Genomic DNA, 25,287 nt, shown 5'->3' with positions numbered 1-25,287 from the left:
AGAGACAGAAGGAACATTCTGATATGTACTGCAGTAACATTCTGATATGTACTGCAGTAACATTCTGATATGTACTGCAGTAACATTCTGATATGTACTGCAGTAACAGCATGTTATAATCCTATCAGAGACAGAAGGAACATTCTGATATGTACTGCAGTAACATTCTGATATGTACTGCAGTAACATTCTGATATGTACTGCAGTAACATTCTGATATGTACTGCAGTAACATTCTGATATGTACTGCATAAACAGCATGTTATAATCCTATCAGAGACAGAAGGAACATTCTGATATGTACTGCAGTAACATTCTGATATGTACTGCAGTAACATTCTGATATGTACTGCAGTAACAGCATGTTATAATCCTATCAGAGACAGAAGGAACATTCTGATATGTACTGCAGTAACATTCTGATATGTACTGCAGTAACATTCTGATATGTACTGCAGTAACAGCAGGTTATAATCCTATCAGAGACAGAAGGAACATTCTGATATGTACTGCAGTAACATTCTGAAATGTACTGCAGTAACAGCATGTTATAATCCTATCAGAGACAGAAGGAACATTCTGATATGTACTGCAGTAACATTCTGATATGTACTGCAGTAACATTCTGATATGTACTGCAGTAACATTCTGATATGTACTGCAGTAACATTCTGATATGTACTGCAGTAACATTCTGATATGTACTGCAGTAACATTCTGATATGTACTGCAGTAACATTCTGATATGTACTGCAGTAACATTCTGATATGTACTGCAGTAACAGTAGGTTATAATCCTATCAGAGACAGAAGGAACAACTTTGATAAGCGTATATGTATCCTCAAGCACATTCAATGGAGACCCTCAAAGACAAGGCCCTTGTAGTGGTGTGTGTGTGTGTGTGTGTGTGTGTGTGTGTGTGTGTGTGTGTGTGTGTGTGTGTGTGTGTGTGTGTGTGTGTGTGTGTGTGTGTGTGTGTGTGTGTGTGTGTGTGTGTGTGTGTGTGTGTGTGTGTGTGTGTGTGTGTGTGTGTGTGTGTGTGTGTGTGTGTGTGTGTGTCTCAAGCCTCTACAGATAAAGCGCAGTCATCAGAACCCTATAGGCCATAGAGCTGGTGGTGACCAGTCCGATGAGGAAGGACGCAGCTCTGCTGGGCTGGGGCAGGGGGAAGAGGTAGGCCACCGTGTGGAAGAGCCTGGAACCAACAAACACCCGGAAGTGGAGCAGAGCAGTGGAGAGGTCGGGCCCCGTCAGGGTATACAGCAGACCAATCACTATGAACGGGATGATGTTCTCCAGGTCGTTCTGGTGGCATCTGGGGAATGAGAGAGAGAGAGTTCAGATTATCTGGGGAATGAGAGGGAGAGAGTTCAGATCATCTGGGGAATGAGAAAGGGAGAGTTCAGATCATCTGGGGAATGAGAAAGAGAGAGTTCAGATTATCTGGGGAATGAGAGACAGAGAGTTCAGATCATCTGGGGAATGAGAGAGAGAGAGTTCAGATTATCTGGGGAATGAAAGACAGAGTTCAGATCATCTGGGGAATGAGAGAGAGAGTTCAGATTATCTGGGGAATGAGAGAGACAGAGTTCAGATTATCTGGGGAATGAAACTAAAACATCTAAATAAATCCCATTAAAAGTAGGATTTCTACCATCTCTTTCCAGTCATGGTTACAGCAGCTGTACGTCAGCGTGAACCAGAGAGATATGCTTCAATTATATTTCTACGGGGATACCTTCGTACTCTCTCCACATCAGGATCCACTCTGACCAGCTTCTTCTTGTCCCCTGTCGAGGAGGCCAGACTGGTGTCCTCCTGGTTAGCAAATGCCTGGAGGGAGGTGGAAGCAAGGAGGGACATGTTTTCTCTTGTTCAATTTCCACCTCAGCTCTGTTAAGCCAGGGAGGGTCAAGGTTCATTCATTATGTATCCTGTATTTAACTAGTCCAAGTCAGTTGAGAACAAATTCGTATTTACAATGACGGCCTACACCGGGCCAAACCCGGACGACGCTGGGAACAATTGAGCGCCACCCTATGAGACTCCCAATCATGGCCGGTTGTGATACAGCCTGGATTTATTATTTTTTATTTAACCTTTTATTTAACTAGGCAAGTAATTTAAGAACACATTCGTATTTACAATGACAGCCTACACAGGTCATGTAACGGTTGGAAGAAGGTGGAAGAAGGTGAAGGGGACGAAGGTGCAGCGTTGCACGTGTTCATGGTAGATTGAATAAAGAAACTGAACACTAGAACAACAGAAAACAATGAAGCTGGAAACAAACGAAACAGTTCTGTCTGGTGCAGAAACATACAGACAGAAAACAACCACCCACAACTACCAGGGGGAAAACAGGCTGCCTAAGTATGGTTATCAATCAGAGACAACAACTACCCACAACTACCAGGGGGAAAACAGGCTGCCTAAGTATGGTTCTCAATCAGAGACAACAACTACCCACAACTACCAGGGGGAAAACAGGCTGCCTAAGTATGGTTCTCAATCAGAGACAACAACTACCCACAACTAACAGGGGGAAAACAGGCTGCCTAAGTATGATTCTCAATCAGAGACAACAACTACCCACAACTAACAGGGGGAAAACAGGCTGCCTAAGTATGGTTCTCAATCAGAGACAACAACTACCCACAACTAACAGGGGAAAACAGGCTGCCTAAGTATGGTTCTCAATCAGAGACAACAACTACCCACAACTAACAGGGGAAAACAGGCTGCCTAAGTATGGTTCTCAATCAGAGACAACAACTACCCACAACTAACAGGGGGAAAACAGGCTGCCTAAGTATGGTTCTCAATCAGAGACAACAACTACCCACAACTAACAGGGGGAAAACAGGCTGCCTAAGTATGGTTCTCAATCAGAGACAACAACTACCCACAACTAACAGGGGGAAAACAGGCTGCCTAAGTATGGTTCTCAATCAGAGACAACAACTACCCACAACTAACAGGGGGAAAAACAGGCTGCCTAAGTATGGTTCTCAATCAGAGACAACAACTACCCACAACTAACAGGGGGAAAACAGGCTGCCTAAGTATGGTTCTCAATCAGAGACAACAACTACCCACAACTAACAGGGGGAAAACAGGCTGCCTAAGTATGGTTCTCAATCAGAGACAACAACTACCCACAACTAACAGGGGGAAAACAGGCTGCCTAAGTATGGTTCTCAATCAGAGACAACTACCCACAACTAACAGGGGGAAAACAGGCTGCCTAAGTATGGTTCTCAATCAGAGACAACAACTACCCACAACTAACAGGGGAAAACAGGCTGCCTAAGTATGGTTCTCAATCAGAGACAACAACTACCCACAACTAACAGGGGAAAACAGGCTGCCTAAGTATGGTTCTCAATCAGAGACAACAACTACCCACAACTAACAGGGGAAAACAGGCTGCCTAAGTATGGTTCTCAATCAGAGACAACTACCCACAACTAACAGGGGAAAACAGGCTGCCTAAGTATGGTTCTCAATCAGAGACAACAACTACCCACAACTAACAGGGGAAAAACAGGCTGCCTAAGTATGGTTCTCAATCAGAGACAACAACTACCCACAACTAACAGGGGGAAAACAGGCTGCCTAAGTATGGTTCTCAATCAGAGACAACAACTACCCACAACTAACAGGGGGAAAACAGGCTGCCTAAGTATGGTTCTCAATCAGAGACAACAACTACCCACAACTAACAGGGGAAAACAGGCTGCCTAAGTATGGTTCTCAATCAGAGACAACAACCACCCACAACTAACAGGGGGAAAACAGGCTGCCTAAGTATGGTTCTCAATCAGAGACAACAACCACCCACAACTAACAGGGGGAAAACAGGCTGCCTAAGTATGGTTCTCAATCAGAGACAACAACTACCCACAACTAACAGGGGAAAACAGGCTGCCTAAGTATGGTTCTCAATCAGAGACAACAACTACCCACAACTAACAGGGGGAAAACAGGCTGCCTAAGTATGGTTCCCAATCAGAGACAACAACTACCCACAACTAACAGGGGAAAACAGGCTGCCTAAGTATGGTTCTCAATCAGAGACAACAACTACCCACAACTAACAGGGGGAAACAGGCTGCCTAAGTATGGTTCTCAATCAGAGACAACAACCACCCACAACTAACAGGGGGAAAACAGGCTGCCTAAGTATGGTTCTCAATCAGAGACAACAACTACCCACAACTAACGGGAAAACAGGCTGCCTAAGTATGGTTCTCAATCAGAGACAACAACTACCCACAACTAACAGGGGGAAAACAGGCTGCCTAAGTATGGTTCTCAATCAGAGACAACAACTACCCACAACTAACAGGGGGAAACAGGCTGCCTAAGTATGGTTCTCCATCAGAGACAACAACTACCCACAACTAACAGGGGGAAAACAGGCTGCCTAAGTATGGTTCTCAATCAGAGACAACAACTACCCCCAACTAACAGGGGAAAAACAGGCTGCCTAAGTATGGTTCTCAATCAGAGACAACAACTACCCACAACTAACAGTGGGAAAACAGGCTGCCTAAGTATGGTTCTCAATCAGAGACAACAACTACCCACAACTAACAGGGGGAAAACAGGCTGCCTAAGTATGGTTCTCAATCAGAGACAACAACTACCCACAACTAACAGGGGGAAAACAGGCTGCCTAAGTATGATTCTCAATCAGAGACAACAACTACCCACAACTAACAGGGGGAAAACAGGCTGCCCAAGTATGGTTCTCAATCAGAGACAACAACTACCCACAACTAACAGGGGGAAAACAGGCTGCCTAAGTATGGTTCTCCATCAGAGACAACAACTACCCACAACTAACAGGGGGAAAACAGGCTGCCTAAGTATGGTTCTCAATCAGAGACCAGGATTGACAAGCTGCCTCTGATTGGGAACCATGCCAGGCCAAACACATAGAAATACAAAACCTAGACTACAAAACATAGAATGCCCACCCCAACTCACCCCCTGACCACCCCAACTCACGCCCTGACCACCCCAACTCACGCCCTGACCCACCCCAACTCACCCCCTGACCCACCCCAACTCACCCCCTGACCCACCCCAACTCACGCCCTGACCACCCCAACTCACGCCCTGACCACCCCAACTCACGCCCTGACCACCCCAACTCATGCCCTGACCAAACTAAAACAGAGACATAAAAAAGGAAGTAAGGTCAGGACGTGACAGGTCAAATCCGGACGGCGCTGGGGCTGATTGTACGCCGCCCCAAATGGGGCCTGATGTGATGCAGCCTGATGGGATGGGGCCTGATGTGATGGGGCCTGATGTGATGGGGCCTGATGTGATGGGGCCTGATGTGATGGGGCCTGATGTGATGCAGCCTGATGTGATGGGGCCTGATGTGATGGGGCCTGATGTGATGGCGCCTAATATAATAATAATAATAATATATGCCATTTGGCAGACGCTTTTATCCAAAGCGACTTACAGTCATGTGTGCATACATTCTACGTATGGGTGGTCCCGGGAATCGAACCCACTACCCTGGCGTTACAAGCGCCATGCTCTACCAACTGAGCTACAGAAGGACCACAGCCTGATGTGATGGGGCCTGATGTGATGGGGCTCCTGATCAGGGCCTGATGTGATGGGGCCGGATGTGATGGGGCTCCTGATCGGGGCTCCTGATCAGGGCCTGATGTGATGGGGCCTGATGTGATGGGGCCTGATGTGATGGGGCCTGATGTGATGCAGCCTGATGTGATGCAGCCTGATGTGATGGGGCCTGATGTGATGGGGCCTGATGTGATGCAGCCTGATGTGATCAGGGCCTGATGGGATGGGGCTCCTGATCAGGGCCTGATGTGATGCAGCCTGATGTGATGCAGCCTGATGTGATCAGGGCCTGATGTGATGGGGCTCCTGATGTGATGGGGCCTGATGTGATGGGGCCTGATGTGATGGGGCCGGATGTGATGGGGCTCCTGATCAGGGCCTGATAAGATGGGGCCTGATGTGATGGGGCCGGATGTGATGGGGCTCCTGATCAGGGCCTGATGTGATGGGGCCTGATGTGATGGGGCCTGATTTGATGGGGCCTGATTTGATGGGGCCTGATGTGATGGGGCCTGATGTGATGGGGCCTGATGTGATGGGGCTCCTGATCAGGGCCTGATGTGATGGGGCCTGATGTGATGGGGCCTGATGTGATGCAGCCTGATGGGATGGGGCTCCTGATCAGGGCCAGATGTGATGGGGCCTGATGTGATGCGGCCTGATGGGATGGGGCTCCTGATCAGGGCCTGATGTGATGGGGCCTGATGTGATGCGGCCTGATGGGATGGGGCTCCTGATCAGGGCCTGATGTGATGGGGCCTGATGTGATGCAGCCTGATGGGATGGGGCCTGATGTGATGGGGCTCCTGATCAGGGCCTGATGTGATGGGGCCTGATGTGATGGGGCCTGATGTGATGCAGCCTGATGTGATGCAGCCTGATGTGATGCAGCCTGATGTGATGGGGCCTGATGTGATGCAGCCTGATGGGGGCCTGATGGGATGGGGCTCTGATCAGGGCCTGATGTGATGCAGCCTGATGTGATGCAGCCTGATGTGATCAGGGCCTGATGTGATGGGGCTCCTGATGTGATCAGGGCCTGATGTGATGCTGCCTGATGTGATGGGGCCTGATGTGATGGGGCCTGATGTGATGGGGCCTGATGTGATGGGGCCTGGTGTGATGGGGCCTGATGTGATGGGGCCTGATGTGATGCGGCCTGATGTGATGCAGCCTGATGTGATGGGGCCTGATGTGATGGGGCTCCTGATGTGATGGGGCTCCTGATGTGATGGGGCCTGATGTGATGGGGCCTGATGTGATGGGGCCTGATGTGATGGGGCCTGATATGATGGGGCCTGATGTGATGCAGCCTGATGTGATGCAGCCTGATGTGATGGGGCCTGATGTGATGGGGCTCCTGATCAGGGCCTGATGTGATGGGGCCTGATGTGATGGGCCTGATGTGATGTGGCCTGATGTGATGGGGCCTGATGTGATGGGGCCTGATGTGATGGGGCCTGATGTGATGGGGCCTGCTGTGATGGGGCCTGATGTGATGGGCCTGATGTGATGGGGCCTGATGTGATGGGGCCTGATGGGGCCTGATGTGATGGGGCCTGATGTGATGGGGCCTGATATGATGCGGCCTGATGTGATGGGGCCTGATGTGATGGGGCCTGATGTGATGGGGCTCCTGATGTGATGGGGCTCCTGATGTGATGGGGCCCTGATGTGATGGGGCTGATGTGATGGGGCCGGATGATGCGGCCTGATGTGATGGGGCCTGATGTGATGGGGCCTGATGTGATGGGGCCTGATGTGATGGGGCTCCTGATGTGATGGGGCTCCTGATGTGATGGGGCTCCTGATGTGATGGGGCCGGATGTGATGGGGCCGGATGTGATGGGGCCTGATGTGATGGGGCCTGATGTGATGGGGCCTGATGTGATGGGGCCTGATGTGATGGGGCCTGATGTGATGGGGCTCCTGATCAGGGCCTGATGTGATGGGGCCTGATGTGATGGGGCCTGATGTGATGGGGCCTGATGTGATGGGGCCTGATGTGATGGGGCCTGATGTGATGCGGCCTGATGTGATGCAGCCGGGATTCAACACACTTCTTACCTCTGTTCTATTCCATTCATGAAATCGCATTTAAATTCACTTGGAATTATGTTTTTATTTTTTAATTATAACCATTTTCTAAGTGTTTGGTTAGTAGCCCTTTCCTGCAGCCATTGACCTAAATCACCCTCTTCAGACTCATGGGTGGAATGTTATTCATATTTTTCATAATTTCATAATTCATTCATTTTTTAAACAGACAAAAATCATCCTATTTACTTATATTTCAGTCTTCTGTGATGTACCTTAAGTGTAATATTGGGAAACAGACTCAAAATGCAATACATGCCCACTATATATCTGACATGGTACAGGTGTCTTCTATCCTACCCTGTCTTTCTAAAGATCTTCCAAAGCCAAGTTAACAAAACAGATCACCGACCATTTCGAATCCCACCGTACCTTCTCCGCTATGCAATCTGGTTTCAGAGCTGGTCACGGGTGCACCTCAGCCACGCTCAAGGTCCTAAATGACATCATAACCGCCATTGATAAGAGACATTACTGTGCAGCCGTATTCATCGACCTGGCCAATGCTTTCGACTCTGTCAAATCACCACATTCTTATTGGCAGACTCGACAGCCTTGGTTTCTCAAATGATTGCCTCGCCTGGTTTACCAACTACTTCTCTGATAGAGTTCAGTGTGTCAAATCGGAGGGCCTGTTGTCCGGACCTCTGGCAGTCTCTATGGGTGTGCCACAGGGTTCAATTCTCGGGCCGACTCTCTTCTCTGTATACATCAATTGTGTTGCTTTTGCTGCTGGTGATTCTCTGATACACCTCTACGCAGACAACACCATTCTGTATACTTCTGGCCCATCTTTGGACACTGTTAACTAACCTCCAGACGAGCTTCACTGCCATTACAACTCTCCTTCCGTGGTCTCCAAGTGCTCTTAAATGCAAGTAAAACTAAATGCATGCTCTTCAACCGATCGCTGCCTGCACCTGCCCGCCCGTCCAACATCACTACTCTGGACGGTTCTGACTTAGAATATGTGGACAACTACAAATACCTAGGTGTCTGATTAGACTGTAAACTCTCCTTCCAGACTCACATTAGACATCTCCAATCCAAAATTAAATCTAGAATTGGCGTCCTATATCGCAACAAAGCATCCTTCCCTCATGCTGCCAAACATACCCCCATAAAACTGACCCCCTTACCGATCATCGACTTCAGCGATGTCATTTACAAAATAGCCTCCAATACCCTACTCAACAAATTGGATGCAGTCTATCACAGTGCCATCCGTTTTGTCACCAAAGCCCCATATACTACCCACCACTGCGACCTGTATGCTCTCATTGGTTGGCCCTCGCTTCATACTCGTCGCCAAACCCACTGGCTACAGGTTATCTACAAGTCTCTGCTAGGTAAATCCACGACTTATCTCAGCTCACTGGTCACCATAGCAGCACCCACTCGTAGCACGCGCTTCAGCAGGTATGTCTCACTGGTCACCATAGCATCACCCACCTGTAGCACGCGCTCCAGCAGGTATATCTCACTGGTCACCATAGCAGCAACCACTCGTAGCACGCGCTCCACCAGGTATATCTCACTGGTCACCCCCAAAGCCCTTTGGTCATCTTTCCTTCCAGTTCTCTGCTGCCAATGACTGGAACGAACTGCAAAAATCTCTGAAGCTGGAGACTCATATCTCCCTCACTAGCTTTAAGCATCAGCTGTCAGAACAGCTCACAGATCACTGCACCTGCACATAGCCCATCTGTAAACAGCCCATCTATCTACCTCATCCCCATACTGTAATTATTTATTTATCTTGCTCCTTTGCACCCCAGTATCTCTACCTGCAAATTCATCTTCTGCCGATCTACCATTCCAGTGTTTAATTGCTTTACTGTAATTATTTCACCACCATGGCCTATTTATTTCCTTATCTTACCTCATTTGCACTCACTGTATATAGACTTTTTGTTTTCTTTTGTTCTACTGTATTATTGACTGTATGTTTTGTTTATTCCAGGTGTAACTCTGTGTTGTTGTATGTGTTGAACTGCTTTGCTTTATCTTGGCCAGGTCGCAGTTGTAAATGAGAACTTGTTCTCAACTAGCCTACCTGGTTAAATAAAGGTGTTCTCAACTAGCCTACCTGGTTAAATAAAGGTGTTCTCAACTAGCCTACCTGGTTAAATAAAGGTGTTCTCAACTAGCCTACCTGGTTAAATAAAGGTGTTATCAACTAGTCTACCTGGTTAAATAAAGGTGTTCTCAACTAGCATACCTGGTTAAATAAAGGTGTTCTCAACTAGCCTACCTGGTTAAATAAAGGTGTTCTCAACTAGCCTACCTGGTTAAATAAAGGTGTTCTCAACTAGCCTACCTGGTTAAATAAAGGTGTTCTCAACTAGCCTACCTGGTTAAATAAAGGTGTTCTCAACTAGCCTACCTGGTTAAATAAAGGTGTTCTCAACTAGTCTACCTGGTTAAATAAAGGTGTTCTCAACTAGCATACCTGGTTAAATAAAGGTGTTCTCAACTAGCCTACCTGGTTAAATAAAGGTGTTCTCAACTAGCCTACCTGGTTAAATAAAGGTGTTCTCAACTAGTCTACCTGGTTAAATAAAGGTGTTCTCAACTAGTCTACCTGGTTAAATAAACATACATTTAAACATCATGTGTGTGAGGTGTATACTTTAGTTACAAAGTAGATTTGTTTAAGATGATCAATAATCACTCTGTGTGACCCTGATTTAGCCCACTGCAGTACAATTAAAGAAAAACAAGGCTAAGGTTGTTTTCTGTGTATTGCATGTTCTAAACTCTAGGTTTGTGTACCTTTCTCGTGATGCGGAAGTATCCAGTCATAGGAGACATCAGCATCATCTTGAGGACGACGATAGTGGCGTAGGTAGAGAAGGCCAGGAACACCTCGCTGTCTATCATATGAGTTAGCTCAGCCATGGCTGTTGGGTTCGAGTCCCGCTGGAAAACAGAGCAGAGCGACATAAACTTAGCCGATCACACGGTTTAGCTTTGATTGAACTTTTATCATTAAATTAAAAAAAATATATACGTAATTGATCATTGATCTAATGGTAATAACACACTAATAAACCTAATGCATGTAGATATTTATTGATTTACAACTCTTATTTGTGTTATTTGTAATGGGGTGCTATTGCATAATCTTGTTCAACGGGAAAACCCCAACACTTTGTTTCTAGTCGTTGTAATGTATGTGACGTGTTTACTGTTGACACACAGATACAATTTACCCCCAAAAGAAAGGTTGTACTTTCCCCGTGCAATACTATGATGAATTAAATGCATGCATTGTATTGTGACACAATGTCTCCCATACACACGTTTATAACCTGTGCAGCGCTGGGCACGTGCAGCCACAGCGTTTGCGCATTTACATAGTCTACACACATTACGCAAAATAGCCTCCTTTAAAAATAAAAATCTAATAACGATACAAATGTTAACTATTGTACGGGGTTACATTTTAATTGATCTTACACACACACGCTACAATAATATCCGCTGATGACGTTCGCATAGTTTATTTTGAGCAAAGCGAATAGTTTCATACCTTTTCAAGAAACTTGGTCTTTGGTTTTGACTCGGAGCCAAGGAAAAGTACCAGCCTGTTAGACTGCGCCGATGTGGGCGGTTTGTTCAGGCAGTTTCAGAAGAAAAAAAAGGGGGCGAATATTTGGACTTCCGCCAGGTCTGCGGATCTACCAATAAATGCGTCCACTTTCGCCGATGGCTTTTTTTATGCTGCCATTTAATCGTCCGATGAACACATTTTCATCTACAACATCTATGTATATTCGTTCTACAAACAAACACCACGAGACATGTCATTCTAGAGATCGTTCGTTTATTCACATGTGGAAAGCATTAAAAAAGGACCAATCCCTGATTGGCTTAGAAAATGGAACGAACAAAGCAAACCAATCAGTAGCATTACAGAGACGTGGCCGAGTAGTAAACATATCAGATGATATGTAGATCTAAAAACATATACAGAATTTAAAAAGATACAGAATTAGATCAAGTATAAGGTCATATTCATTAGCCAATTAGCAAAATATCTCTGGTATTTGTAGCCTACTTCATAGGCCCTATTTCAATTCAACTCAAACAATAATTCCCCCCGCCCATTTTTAATTAAACGTTAATTCCCCAAACCCGAATTTAATCATTTATAAACATTAGATTATCACATCCGATGCAAAAAATGTCTAAGACATAAAATAGGTGTTTGCAGTCAGTCAGACAACCAGACAGACCGGCTCATGGTGTGAATGTTTTATTCATTTTAATGCATTGCTCGGTATGACTGCACTATTGGACCTAGAAACACTATCATTTTACAGCACATGCGATAACATCTGCAAATCTGTGTACGCGACCAATAAACGGGTGATTTGATGTGGGTAAAAATCGCCAGATTACATGCGGTATCGGATACTGAACTACACTTGATTTTAGTTTTAGGGCTCCATTCAATCCGTATCGCCTAAAGTCAGCGCTTTTAGCGCTCTTGAAATGTTGAATGCAGTTTCCGAATGTATGCAGCGTTTACCTTGAATGGAGTTTCCGCGAGAACGTTGCGGTTCAATGTCTACTGCGCTCTAGCACTGACCTTCCGTGAAATAGATTGAATCGAGCCCGACGTTTAATTTAATTATTTTTTTTGCTGATATTAATTTTTAAAAAATTGCACAGATCAAATTCAGTGCTGAGTTAAAAACAAAACGTGCAGAAAATGTATAGTTAGTCTGCCTGATACAACAGAACTAATAGAATAGTCCCAGAAGTGCAAACTCCAAGTACAATCAAGCACTGTCAAATGTATTTAACATGATGTAGCCTATTTGACCCAGGTCTAATAAATGTGTGGGCGTCTCCTCAGAGGTAGAGTGTCCCGAGGACTATTTTAGGCCATCTGAAAACTTGGAATCAATCAATCTGATTAATTATTAATTGATTGATCGCCTCTTCAGAGATGCGTTGTGCTTAGCACTCTGTATGCCATGGAGAAGGTAGCTCCCATGCCAACCATCCAAGCTAGACCTCTGCTGGGCTGGGGCAGGGGGAGGACGTAGGCCACCGTGTGGAAGAGCCTGGAACCAACAAACACCCGGAAGTGGAGCAGAGCAGTGGAGAGGTCGGGCCCCGTCAGGGTATACAGCAGACCAATCACTATGAACGGGATGATGTTCTCCAGGTCGTTCTGGTGGCATCTGGGGAATGAGAGAGAGTTCAGATTATCTGGGGAATGAGAGAGAGAGAGAGAGAGAGAGAGAGAGTTCAGATCATCTGGGGAATGAGAGAGAGAGAGAGTTCAGATTATCTGGGGAATGAGAGAGAGAGAGAGTTCAGATTATCTGGGGAATGAGAGAGAGAGAGAGTTCAGATTATCTGGGGAATGAGAGAGAGAGAGAGTTCAGATTATCTGGGGAATGAGAGAGAGAGAGAGTTCAGATTATCTGGGGAATGAGAGAGAGAGAGAGTTCAGATTATCTGGGGAATGAGAGAGAGAGAGAGAGAGTTCAGATTATCTGGGGAATGAGAGAGAGAGAGAGAGAGAGTTCAGATTATCTGGGGAATGAGAGAGAGAGAGAGTTCAGATCATCTGGGGAATGAGAGAGAGAGAGAGTTCAGATTATCTGGGGAATGAGAGAGAGTTCAGATTATCTGGGGAATGAGAGAGAGAGAGTTCAGATCATCTGGGGAATGAGAGAGAGAGAGTTCAGATTATCTGGGGAATGAGAGAGAGAGAGAGAGTTCAGATTATCTGGGGAATGAGAGAGAGAGAGAGTTCAGATTATCTGGGGAATGAGAGAGAGAGAGAGAGTTCAGATTATCTGGGGAATGAGAGAGAGAGAGAGAGTTCAGATTATCTGGGGAATGAGAGAGAGAGAGAGTTCTGATCATCTGGGGAATGAGAGAGAGAGAGAGTTCAGATTATCTGGGGAATGAGAGAGAGTTCAGATTATCTGGGGAATGAGAGAGAGAGAGAGATCAGATTATCTGGGGAATGAGAGAGAGTTCAGATCATCTGGGGAATGAGAGAGAGAGAGTTCAGATTATCTGGGGAATGAGAGAGAGAGAGTTCAGATCATCTGGGGAATGAGAGAGAGAGAGTTCAGATCATCTGGGGAATGAGAGAGAGAGAGTTCAGATCATCTGGGTAATGAGAGAGAGAGAGAGTTCAGATCATCTGGGGAATGAGAGAGAGAGAGTTCAGATCATCTGGGGAATGAGAGAGAGAGAGTTCAGATCATCTGGGGAATGAGAGAGAGAGAGTTCAGATCATCTGGGTAATGAGAGAGAGAGTTCAGATCATCTGGGTAATGAGAGAGAGAGTTCAGATCATCTGGAGAATGAGAGAGAGAGTTCAGATCATCTGGGTAATGAGAGAGAGAGAGGTTCTAATATGGTGTCTCCTATTGTCCAGGAAGAGGTGGTCTCCACTGATATCCCTTAAACAATATAATATGGTGTCTCCTATTGTCCAGGAAGAGGTGGTCTCCACTGATATCCCTTAAACAATATAATATGGTGTCTCCTATTGTCCAGGAAGAGGTGGTCTCCACTGATATATCCCTTAAACAATGTAAACTACTCACAATCTCTATTTGGTACAAAATTGAAAAACAATGTAACTGGGACTCAAAATGGCCCATGCTCCAGTATTTCACAATGATGCCTTCCCACCAAATGGTCCACATGTGGAATCTGTCGTACCCATGGCGATATCACGGACTGTAACGGTTTGGGAACATTCCAGGATTTGAAAGATAAATACACATTACTAGGGAGGAGCCTTGATGAAATAGGCCCCACCTCCCAGTGTCCCCTTCAACCAGGTGGACCAGTTCATTCATATGATGTGGGAGGACCCTTGATGAAATAGGCCCCACCTCCCAGTTTCCCCTTCAACCAGGTGGACCAGTTCATTCATATGATGTGGGAGGACCCTTGATGAAATAGGCCCCACCTCCCAGTTTCCCCTTCAACCAGGTGGACCAGTTCATTCATATGAAGTGGGAGGACCCTTGATGAAATAGGCCCCACCTCCCAGTTTCCCCTTCAACCAGGTGGACCAGTTCATTCATATGAAGTGGGAGGACCCTTGATGAAATAGGCCCCACCTCCCAGTTTCCCCTTCAACCAGGTGGACCAGTTCATTCATATGAAGTGGGAGGACGCTTGATGAAATAGGCCCCACCTCCCAGTGTCCCCTTAAACCAGGTGGACCAGTTCATTCATATGATGTGGGAGGACCCTTGATGAAATAGGCCCCACCTCCCAGTGTCCCCTTAAACCAGGTGGACCAGTTCATTCATATGATGTGGGAGGACCCTTGATGAAATAGGCCCCACCTCCCAGTGTCCCCTTAAACCAGGTGGACCAGTTCATTCATATGATGTGGGAGGACCCTTGATGAAATAGGCCCCACCTCCCAGTGTCCCCTTAAACCAGGTGGACCAGTTCATTCATATGATGTGGGAGGACCCTTGATGAAATAGGCCCCACCTCCCAGTGTCCCCTTAAACCAGGTGGACCAGTTCATTCATATGATGTGGGAGGACCCTTGATGAAATAGGCCCCACCTCCCAGTGTCCCCTTAAACCAGGTGGACCAGTTCATTCATATGATGTGGGAGGACCCTTGATGAAATAGGCCCCACCTCCCAGTTTCCCCTTCAACCAGGTGGACCAGTTCATTCATATGAAGTGGGAGGACCCTTGATGAAATAGGCCCCACCTCCCAGTTTCCCCTTCAACCAGGTGGACCAGTTCATTCATATGAAGTGGGAGGACCCTTGATGAAATAGGCCCCACCTCCCAGTTTCCCCTTCAACCAGGTGGACCAGTTCATTCATATGAAGTGGGAGGACGCTTGATGAAATAGGCCCCACCTCCCAGTGTCCCCTTAAACCAGGTGGACCAGTTCATTCATATGATGTGGGAGGACCCTTGATGAAATAGGCCCCACCTCCCAGTGTCCCCTTAAACCAGGTGGACCAGTTCATTCATATGATGTGGGAGGACCCTTGATGAAATAGGCCCCACCTCCCAGTGTCCCCTTAAACCAGGTGGACCAGTTCATTCATATGATGTGGGAGGACCCTTGATGAAATAGGCCCCACCTCCCAGTGTCCCCTTAAACCAGGTGGACCAGTTCATTCATATGATGTGGGAGGACCCTTGATGAAATAGGCCCCACCTCCCAGTGTCCCCTTAAACCAGGTGGACCAGTTCATTCATATGATGTGGGAGGACCCTTGATGAAATAGGCCCCACCTCCCAGTGTCCCCTTAAACCAGGTGGACCAGTTCATTCATATGATGTGGGAGGACCCTTGATGAAATAGGCCCCACCTCCCAGTGTCCCCTTAAACCAGGTGGACCAGTTCATTCATATGATGTGGGAGGACCCTTGATGAAATAGGCCCCACCTCCCAGTGTCCCCTTAAACCAGGTGGACCAGTTCATTCATATGACGTGGCAGGACCCTTGCAGTTAATCCCTTCCAAGGGAAAAGTTACAAAATACATTTAGAAGAGCATGAATTTAAATATTGATGCTTATTTATAAAAACACTCTTAGCCCCCCCCCAATCTGAGATACTGGACAGTTTTATCTCCATCTCTTCATTCAAAGACTCAATCATGCACACTCTTACTGGCAGTTGTGTCTGCTTTGTGTGATGTATTGTTGTCTCTACCTTCTTGCCCTTCGTGCTGTTGTCTGTGCCCAACAATGTTTGTACCCTGTATTGTGCTGCTACCATGTTGTATTGCTACCATGTTGTTGTCATGTTGTGTTGCTACCATGTTGTTGTCATGTTGTGTTGCTACCATGTTGTTGTCATGTTGTGTTGCTACCATGTTGTTGTCATGTTGTGTTGCTACCATGTTGTTGTCATGTTGTGTTGCTACCATGTTGTATTACTACCATGTTGTTGTCATGTTGTGTTGCTACCATGTTGTTGTCATGTTGCTACCATGTTGTTGTCATGTTGTGTTGCTACCATGTTGTTGTCATGTTGCTACCATGTTGTTGTCATGTTGTGTTGCTACCATGTTGTTGTCATGTTGTGCTGCTACCATGTTGTATTGCTACCATGTTGTTGTCATGTTGCTACCATGTTGTTGTCATGTTGTATTGCTACCATGTTGTTGTCATGTTGTATTGCTACCATGTTGTTGTCATGTTGCTACCATGTTGTTGTCATGTTGCTACCATGTTGTTGTCATGTTGTATTGCTACCATGTTGTTGTCATGTTGTGTTGCTACCATGTTGTTGTTATGTTGTGCTGCTACCATGTTGTTGTTATGTTGTATTGCTACCATGTTGTTGTCATGTTGCTACCATGTTGTTGTCATGTTGCTACCATGTTGTTGTCATGTTGTATTGCTACCATGTTGTTGTCATGTTGTGCTGCTACCATGTTGTTGTCATGTTGCTACCATGTTGTTGTCATGTTGCTACCATGTTGTTGTCATGTTGTATTGCTACCATGTTGTTGTCATGTTGTATTGCTACCATGTTGTTGTCATGTTGTGTTGCTACCATGTTGTTGTCATGTTGTGCTGCTACCATGTTGTTGTCATGTTGTATTGCTACCATGTTGTTGTCGTGTTGTGCTGCTACCATGTTGTTGTCATGTTGTGCTGCTACCATGTTGTTGTCATGTTGTATTGCTACCATGTTGTTGTCATGTTGTATTGCTACCATGTTGTTGTCATGTTGTGTTGCTACCATGTTGTTGTCATGTTGTGCTGCTACCATGTTGTTGTCATGTTGTGTTGCTACCATGTTGTTGTCATGTTGTATTGCTACCATGTTGTTGTCATGTTGTGTTGCTACCATGTTGTTGTCATGTTGTGCTGCTACCATGTTGTTGTCATGTTGTGCTGCTACCATGTTGTATTGCTACCATGTTGTTGTCATGTTGTATTGCTACCATGTTGTTGTTGTCATGTTGCTACCATGTTGTTGTCATGTTGTGTTGCTACCATGCTACCATCTTTCTTAAAAACTACAAAGAGTCACTCATTCGCCCCATTACTAAGGTCACCAACACATCTATTGTTCTCGGTGTGTTTCCAAGGGTATGGAAGTCGCCCATAATAACGGCCATCTTTAAATCAGGCGACCCTGCTGACGTGAGTAACTACAGGCCCATTAGTATACTACCTGTGGTGTCAAAGGTTGTTGAAAAGTGTGTAGCAGAACAACTGATTGCCCACCTCAACAACAGCCCCTTCACATTACACTCCATGCAGTTTGGCTTCAGAGCGAAACACTCCACAGAAATGGTCAACTGCTTTCTTCTGGAAAATGTGAAGTCCAAGATGGACAAAGGGGGTGCTGTTGGGGCTGTGTTTCTGGACCTAAGGAAGGCTTTTGATACTGTTAACCATGAGATTCTCATCACAAAATTGTCCAAGTTCAACTTTTCCCCTGATGCCTTGAGATGGATGAAATCATACCTTGAAGGCAGAACTCAGTGTGTCCGAGTGAGCAATGAGCTGTCGCCTACTCGTAGCTATGATGTGGGCGTGCCCCAAGGGTCAATACTGGGGCCCCTCCTGTTCAGCCTGTACATTAATGATCTGCCTTCTGTCTGTACTGGGTCTGAAGTTCAAATGTATGCAGATGATACAGTGATATATGTGCATGCAAAGAGCAAACAACAAGCTGCACAAGAACTCACTACTGTAATGGTCCAGGTTACAAAGTGGCTCAGTGACTCGTGTTTGCATCTCAATGTGAAAAAAACTGTTTGCATGTTCTTCACAAAGAGGGCAACAGATGCTACTGAGCCAGATGTCTATGTGTCAGGGGAGAAGCTCCAGGAGGTATGCGATTTTAAGTACCTTGGCATCATACTTGATTCCAACCTCTCTTTTAAAAAGCATGTGAAAAAGGTCATTCAAATAACCAAATTCAACCTAGCTAATTTCTGATTTATACGAAATTGTTTGACTACAGAGGTAGCAAAACTGTACTTCAATTCTATGATACTCCCCCACTTAACATACTGCTTGACTAGTTGGGCCCAAGCTTGCTGTACAACATTAAAACCTATTCAGTCTGTCTACAAACAGGCTCTCAAAGTGCTTGATAGGAAGCCCAATAGCCATCATCATTGTCACATCCTTAGAAAGCATGAGCTCTTGAGTTGGGAAAATCTTGTGCAATACACCGACGCATGTCTTGTATTCAAGATCCTTAATGGCCTGGCTCCCCCTCCACTCAATATTTTTGTTAAACAGAAAACCCAGACATATGGCAGCAGATCCACAAGGTCTGCCATGAGAGGTGACTGTATAGTTCCCCTAAGGAAAAGCACCTGTAGTAAATCTGCATTCTCTGTGAGAGCTTCCCATGTCTGGAATACACTGCCATCAGACCCACATAACTGCACCACATATCACACTTTCACAAAATGCTTGAAGACCTGGCTAAAGGTCAATCAGATTTGTGAACATGGTCCCTAGCTGTGTGTTGCCGCTTTCCATGTTGTCTGTTGTCTGTAGCTTGTGAGGTGTGGAAACACTTTGTTGCTTTTATGAATTTTGTTTTGCTGCTTTTTGTTCTATGTTGCTCTGTCTGTATGCTATGTCTTGCTTGTCCTATGTTGCTATGTCTTGCTTGTTCTATGGTGCTATTGTCTATATTGTAATTGTTTTTAATAACCTGCCCAGGGACTGCGGTTGAAAATTAGCCGGCTGGCTAAAACCGGCACTTTTACTGAAATGTTGATTAATGTGCACTGTCCCTGTAAAAATAAAATAAACTAAACTAAAACTAAACTACCATGTTGTTGTCATGTTGTACTGCTACCATGTTGTTGTTATGTTGTGCTGCTACCATGTTGTTGTCATGTTGTGTTGCTACCATGTTGTTGTCATGTTGTGTTGCTACCATGTTGTTGTCATGTTGTGTTGCTACCATGTTGTTGTCATGTTGTGTTGCTACCATGTTGTTGTCATGTTGTGTTGCTACCATGTTGTGCTGCTACCATGTTGTTGTCATGTTGTGCTGCTACCATGTTGTTGTCATGTTGTATTGCTACCATGTTGTTGTCATGTTGTGCTGCTACCATGTTGTTGTCATGTTGTGCTGCTACCATGTTGTTGTCATGTTGTGCTGCTACCATGTTGTTGTCATGTTGTGCTGCTACCATGTTTTTGTCATGTTGTGCTGCTACCATGTTGTTGTCATGTTGTGCTGCTACCATGTTGTTGTCATGTTGTATGGCTACCATGCTGTGTTGTTATGTGTTGCTGCCATGCTGTGTTGTTGTCTTAGGTCTCTCTTTATGTAGTGTTGTGTTGTCTCTCTTGCCGTAATGTGTGTTTTGTCCTATATTTATATATATATATATTTTTAATCCCAGCCCCCGTCCCTGCAGGAGGCCTTTTGGTAGGCCGTCATTGTAAATAAGAATTTGTTCTTAACTGACTTGCCTAGTTAAATAAAGGTTGAATACATTTTTTTACGTATCTATAAGTCTAGGGGGCTCTATAAGTCTAGGGGGGCTCTATATAAGTTTGTGGGGGGGCTCTATAAGTCTAGGGGGCCTCTATAAGTCTAGGGGGCCTCTATAAGTCTAGGGGGTTCTATAAGTCTAGTGGGGCCTCTATAAGTTTGGGGGGCTCTATAAGTCTAGGGGGGCTCTATAAGTCTAGGGGGCCTCTATAAGTCTAGGGGGGGCTCTATAAATCTAGGGGGGGCTCTATAAATCTAGGGGGGCCTCTAAAAGTCTAGGGGGGCCTCTATAAGTCTAGGGGGGGCTCTATGAGTCTAGTGGGCCTCTATAAGTCTAGGGGGCTTCTATAAGTCTAGTGGGGCCTCTATCAGTCTAGTGGGGCCTCTATCAGTCTAGTGGGGCCTCTATCAGTCTAGTGGGGCCTCTATCAGTCTAGTGGGGCCTCTATCAGTCTAGTGGGGCCTCTATCAGTCTAGTGGGGCCTCTATCAGTCTAGTGGGGCCTCTATCAGTCTAGTGGGGCCTCTATCAGTCTAGTGGGGCCTCTATCAGTCTAGTGGGGCCTCTATCAGTCTAGTGGGGCCTCTATCAGTCTAGTGGGGCCTCTATCAGTCTAGTGGGGCCTCTATCAGTCTAGTGGGGCCTCTATCAGTCTAGTGGGGGCTCTATAAGTCTAGGGGGGCTCTATCAGTCTAGTGGGGCCTCTATAAGTCTAGGGGGGGCTCTATAAGGGTGGGCCTCTATAAGTCTAGGGGGCTCTATAAGGGTGGGCCTCTATAAGGGTGGGCCTACCTTCTCACACGTTCCACATCCGGATCAACTCTCAGCATCCTCTTCTTGTCCTCTGGATTCTTAGCCATCCCTGTGTCTTCCATGTTGGCAAAACACTGTGGAGGCAGAGACAAGTTTACACCATAGAGATCATTTACAGGCTATATAACACTGTGGAGGCAGAGACACTTTTACACCATAGAGTTAATTTACAGGCTATATAACACTGTGGAGGCAGATGACCTCATTCCCATACCTTTCTCGTGAAGCGGAAGTAAGCAGTCATAGGAGACATCAGCATCATCTTGAGGACGACGACAGTGGCGTAGGTAGAGAAGGCCAGGAACACCTCGCTGTCTATCATATGAGTTAGCTCAGCCATGGCTGTTGGGTTCGAGTCCCGCTGGAAAACAGAGCAGAACAACATAAATTTAGCCGATCACACGGTTTAGCTTTGATTGAACTTCAATAAAGGACGACGATAAGTGGCGCAGGTAGAGAAGGACAGGAACACCTCGCTGCTGTCTATCAACGATGGCGTTTCCTTCATCTTGGTGTCACTCTGCTACGACCAATCTGTAGTCTGACTGATGTAGAGGCTAGCATCTATAAACACAGCTGTTAGGGGATCTGTAGTCTGGTGTCTAGACTAGCATCTATAAACACAGCTGTTAGGGGATCTGTAGTCTGGTGTCTAGACTAGCATCTATAAACACAGCTGGTGTTATGGGATCTGTGTCTGGTGTCTAGACTAGCATCTATAAACACAGCTGGTGTTATGGGATCTGTAGTCTGGTGTCTAGACTAGCATCTATAAACACAGTTGCTGTTAGGGGATCTGTAGTCTGACTGATGTAGAGGCTAGTAACTATAAACACAGCTGCTGTTATGGGATCTGTAGTCTGACTGGTGTAGAGGCTAGCATCTATAAACACAGCTGTTAGGGGATCTGTAGTCTGGTGTAGAGGCTAGCATCTATAAACACAGCTGTTAGGGGATCTGTAGTCTGGTGTAGAGGCTAGCATCTATAAACACAGCTGTTAGGGGATCTGTAGTCTGACTGGTGTCTAGGCTAGCATCTATAAACACAGCTGTTATGGGATCTGTAGTCTGACTGGTGTAGAGGCTAGCATCTATAAACACAGCTGTTATGGGATCTGTAGTCTGGTGTCTAGGCTAGTATCTATAACCACAGCTGTTATGGGATCTGTAGTCTGACTGGTGTAGAGGCTAGCATCTATAAACACAGCTGTTATGGGATCTGTAGTCTGGTGTCTAGGCTAGTATCTATAACCACAGCTGTTATGGGATCTGTAGTCTGACTGGTGTAGAGGCTAGCATCTATAAACACAGCAATTAGGGGATCTGTAGACTGGCTGATGTAGAGGCTAGCATCTATAAACACAGCTGTTAGGGGATCTGTAGTCTGGTGTAGAGGCTAGCATCTATAAACACAGCTGTTATGGGATCTGTAGTCTGACTGGTGTAGAGGCTAGCATCTATAAACACAGCTGTTAGGGGATCTGTAGTCTGACTGGTGTCTAGACTAGCATCTATAAACACAGCTGCTGTTATGGGATCTGTAGTCTGACTGATGTCTAGACTAGCATCTATAAACACAACTGTTAGGGGATCTGTAGTCTGGTGTAGAGCCTAGTATCTATAACCACAACTGTTAGGGGATCTGTAGTCAACTTGTACCTGGAGATAACTCTGCAGATACCAATACTGTCTGAAAAGTTATAGTCAATCAATCAATAATATAATTATTAGATGGGAGGGGTTGAATAGAGCTGAAGGGTGGGACTGGATGGTGTTAAGAGATATATGGGAGGGGTTGAATGGAGCTGAAGGACTGGATGGTGTTCAGAGATAGATGGGAGGGGTTGAATGGAGCTGAAGGGTGGGACTGGATGGTGTTGAGAGATAGATGGGAGGGGTTGAATAGAGCTGAAGGGTGGGACTGGATGGTGTTCAGAGATAGATGGGAGGGGTTGAATAGAGCTGAAGGTTGGGACTGGATGGTGTTAGGAGATAGATGGGAGGGGTTGAATAGAGCTGAAGGATGGGACTGGATGGTGTTTAGAGATAGATGGGAGGGGTTGAATGGAGCTGAAGGACTGGATGGTGTTCAGAGATAGATGGGAGGGGTTGAATGGAGTTGAAGATTGGGACTAATAACAACAAGATAACAAATGTAAAACATACTGTGTCTGTAAAATGTATATAGGTTCAGAACTTTTGTTAAATAACACAGTTACAAATATACATGGAAAATAGAAATCAAACTGGACAGACATCAGAAATAAAGGAAGGCCAGGATTAAAAACAGTCCAAATATAACTATTTCACAATAGATTGTGCCCGTAAATGTATATAGTAAAAGCCTAAGTGTTGTTGTTCGCTGGTTTACTCCAATCAGGGGAGGGGTCGTAGGGTATGTGGGAAATACTAAAATAAAATACATTTTAAAAAGATGTGTGTTTGTATATATGTATATATCGCTTCCAATCCCTGGTATATTTATATGGTAAATATGTATATATATATATATATATATATATATACAAACACACATCTTTTTAAAATGTATTTTATTTATTTTTTATTTTTATATATTTACCATATAAATATACCAGGGATTGGAAGTGATATATACATATATACAAACACACATCTTTTTAAAATGTATTTTATTTATTTTTTATTTTTATATATTTACCATATAAATATACCAGGGATTTGAAGTGATGCAGACAATTGCATTATCTATTTGCAATATTAAAGCTGATCTACCCTCTAAAAAGGTTTTTAAAAAGCAAAGCAGTCTATTGTTAAGTCCTTTAAAATCCATTCAATGCACTATGAATATGCACCGCACCGCTATGCAGGTTTTGCCTGTCAGTGTCAACAGAAACATTGTCATTTAAAATACAACAACAATCTGTTTGAATGACAAACTACTGCAAGTTCCCGTATGTTTACTGTGTTCAGTTTCACGGCTCTTATCACTATCATAGCAGCGCAGCGGTTCGGTTTTATCATTAAAATGTAACCGGCACATACGGCGTCGGATAAGTAGCCTAACATGAAGGCAAAGTTCAACAAAATAATGGCGCGAGGAGTTAGGGATTAAAGAAAAACACGTAGTTTTACTGATGTTACTAAAGTCTGTTACTGGCGTGCAACTCGTCCTGCACCGGCTGTAGATTAAACACACAGAAAAACCCCGTGGATGAACTTTGATGAGTGTGTAAATATATTCCTACCAGTCTGGATTGTAAGTCCTTCTTTCTGGAAATCAGGAGTATATTTCACAGACCAGAGATCGTTTGACACTGCAAAAGAAGGCGTTGTTGAATTCTGGGACACTTGGGCAGAGGCCACATGTGGTGTTGCGAAATTGAGGACAGGTTGAACAGACACACATTCCACTACCAACGGTAAACATTGTTATTGTTAGGCAGCAATTTGTATGGTATACATACCCTTACGAAAAAATATTGTAGACAGAGTGCAGTACAACTGCAGTACACTGTAGTATAACTGTAGTTGGAGTGCAGTACAACTGTAGTACACTGTAGTATAACTGTAGTTCGAGTGCAGTACAAATGCAGTACACTGTAGTATAACTGTAGTTATAGTGCAGTACAACTGTAGTATAACTGTAGTTAGAGTGCAGTACAACTGCAGTACACTGTAGTATAAATGTAGTTAGAGTGCAGTACAACTGTAGTATAACTGTAGTTAGCAGTGTAGTATAAATGTAGTTAGAGTGCAGTACAACTGTAGTATAACTGTAGTTAGAGTGCAGTACAACTGCAGTACACTGTAGTATAAATGTAGTTAGAGTGCAGTACAACTGTAGTATAACTGTAGTTAGAGTGCAGTACAACTGTAGTACACTGTAGTATAACTGTAGTATAACTGTAGTTAGAGTGCAGTACAACTGTAGTACACGTTAGTATAACTGTAGTACACGGTAGTATAACTGTAGTACACTGTAGTATAACTGTAGTATAACTGTAGTATAACTGTAGTTAGAGTGCAGTACAACTGCAGTACACTATAGTATAACTGTAGTTAGAGTGCAGTACAACTGCAGTGCACTGTAGTATAACTGTAGTTAGAGTGCAGTACAACTGTAGTACACGTTAGTATAACTGTAGTACACGGTAGTATAACTGTAGTACACTGTAGTATAAACATAGTACACTGTAGTATAACTGTAGTACACGGTAGTATAACTGTAGTACACGGTAGTATAACTGTAGTACACTGTAGTATAAACATAGTACACTGTAGTATAACTGTAGTTAGTTAGAGTGCAGTATAATT

General features: G+C 44.9%; 2 protein-coding genes across 2 annotated transcripts; both read right to left on the bottom strand.

Annotated features, from left to right (window-relative positions):
• Positions 1-945: 945 nt before the first annotated feature.
• Positions 946-11,494, bottom strand: LOC124020209 (microsomal glutathione S-transferase 1-like). The gene is made up of 4 exons (XM_046335540.1): positions 11,247-11,494; positions 10,487-10,633; positions 1,740-1,834; positions 946-1,316 (listed from the first exon to the last, which is right to left on the bottom strand). Exons 2-4 carry the CDS (start codon positions 10,610-10,612, stop codon positions 1,070-1,072), a joined length of 468 nt encoding a protein of 155 aa, XP_046191496.1. The 5' UTR covers positions 10,613-10,633; positions 11,247-11,494; the 3' UTR covers positions 946-1,069.
• An 889-nt stretch (positions 11,495-12,383) lies between these two features.
• LOC124020210 (microsomal glutathione S-transferase 1-like) lies at positions 12,384-24,333 on the bottom strand. The gene is made up of 4 exons (XM_046335541.1): positions 24,219-24,333; positions 21,206-21,352; positions 20,971-21,065; positions 12,384-12,909 (listed from the first exon to the last, which is right to left on the bottom strand). Exons 2-4 carry the CDS (start codon positions 21,329-21,331, stop codon positions 12,666-12,668), a joined length of 465 nt encoding a protein of 154 aa, XP_046191497.1. The 5' UTR covers positions 21,332-21,352; positions 24,219-24,333; the 3' UTR covers positions 12,384-12,665.
• Positions 24,334-25,287: the final 954 nt, after the last annotated feature.

This window comes from Oncorhynchus gorbuscha, unplaced genomic scaffold (genome assembly GCF_021184085.1).
Source record: "Oncorhynchus gorbuscha isolate QuinsamMale2020 ecotype Even-year unplaced genomic scaffold, OgorEven_v1.0 Un_scaffold_770, whole genome shotgun sequence".
Taxonomy (NCBI): domain Eukaryota; kingdom Metazoa; phylum Chordata; class Actinopteri; order Salmoniformes; family Salmonidae; genus Oncorhynchus; species Oncorhynchus gorbuscha.
This window is presented reverse-complemented; position numbering and strand designations above follow the sequence as displayed.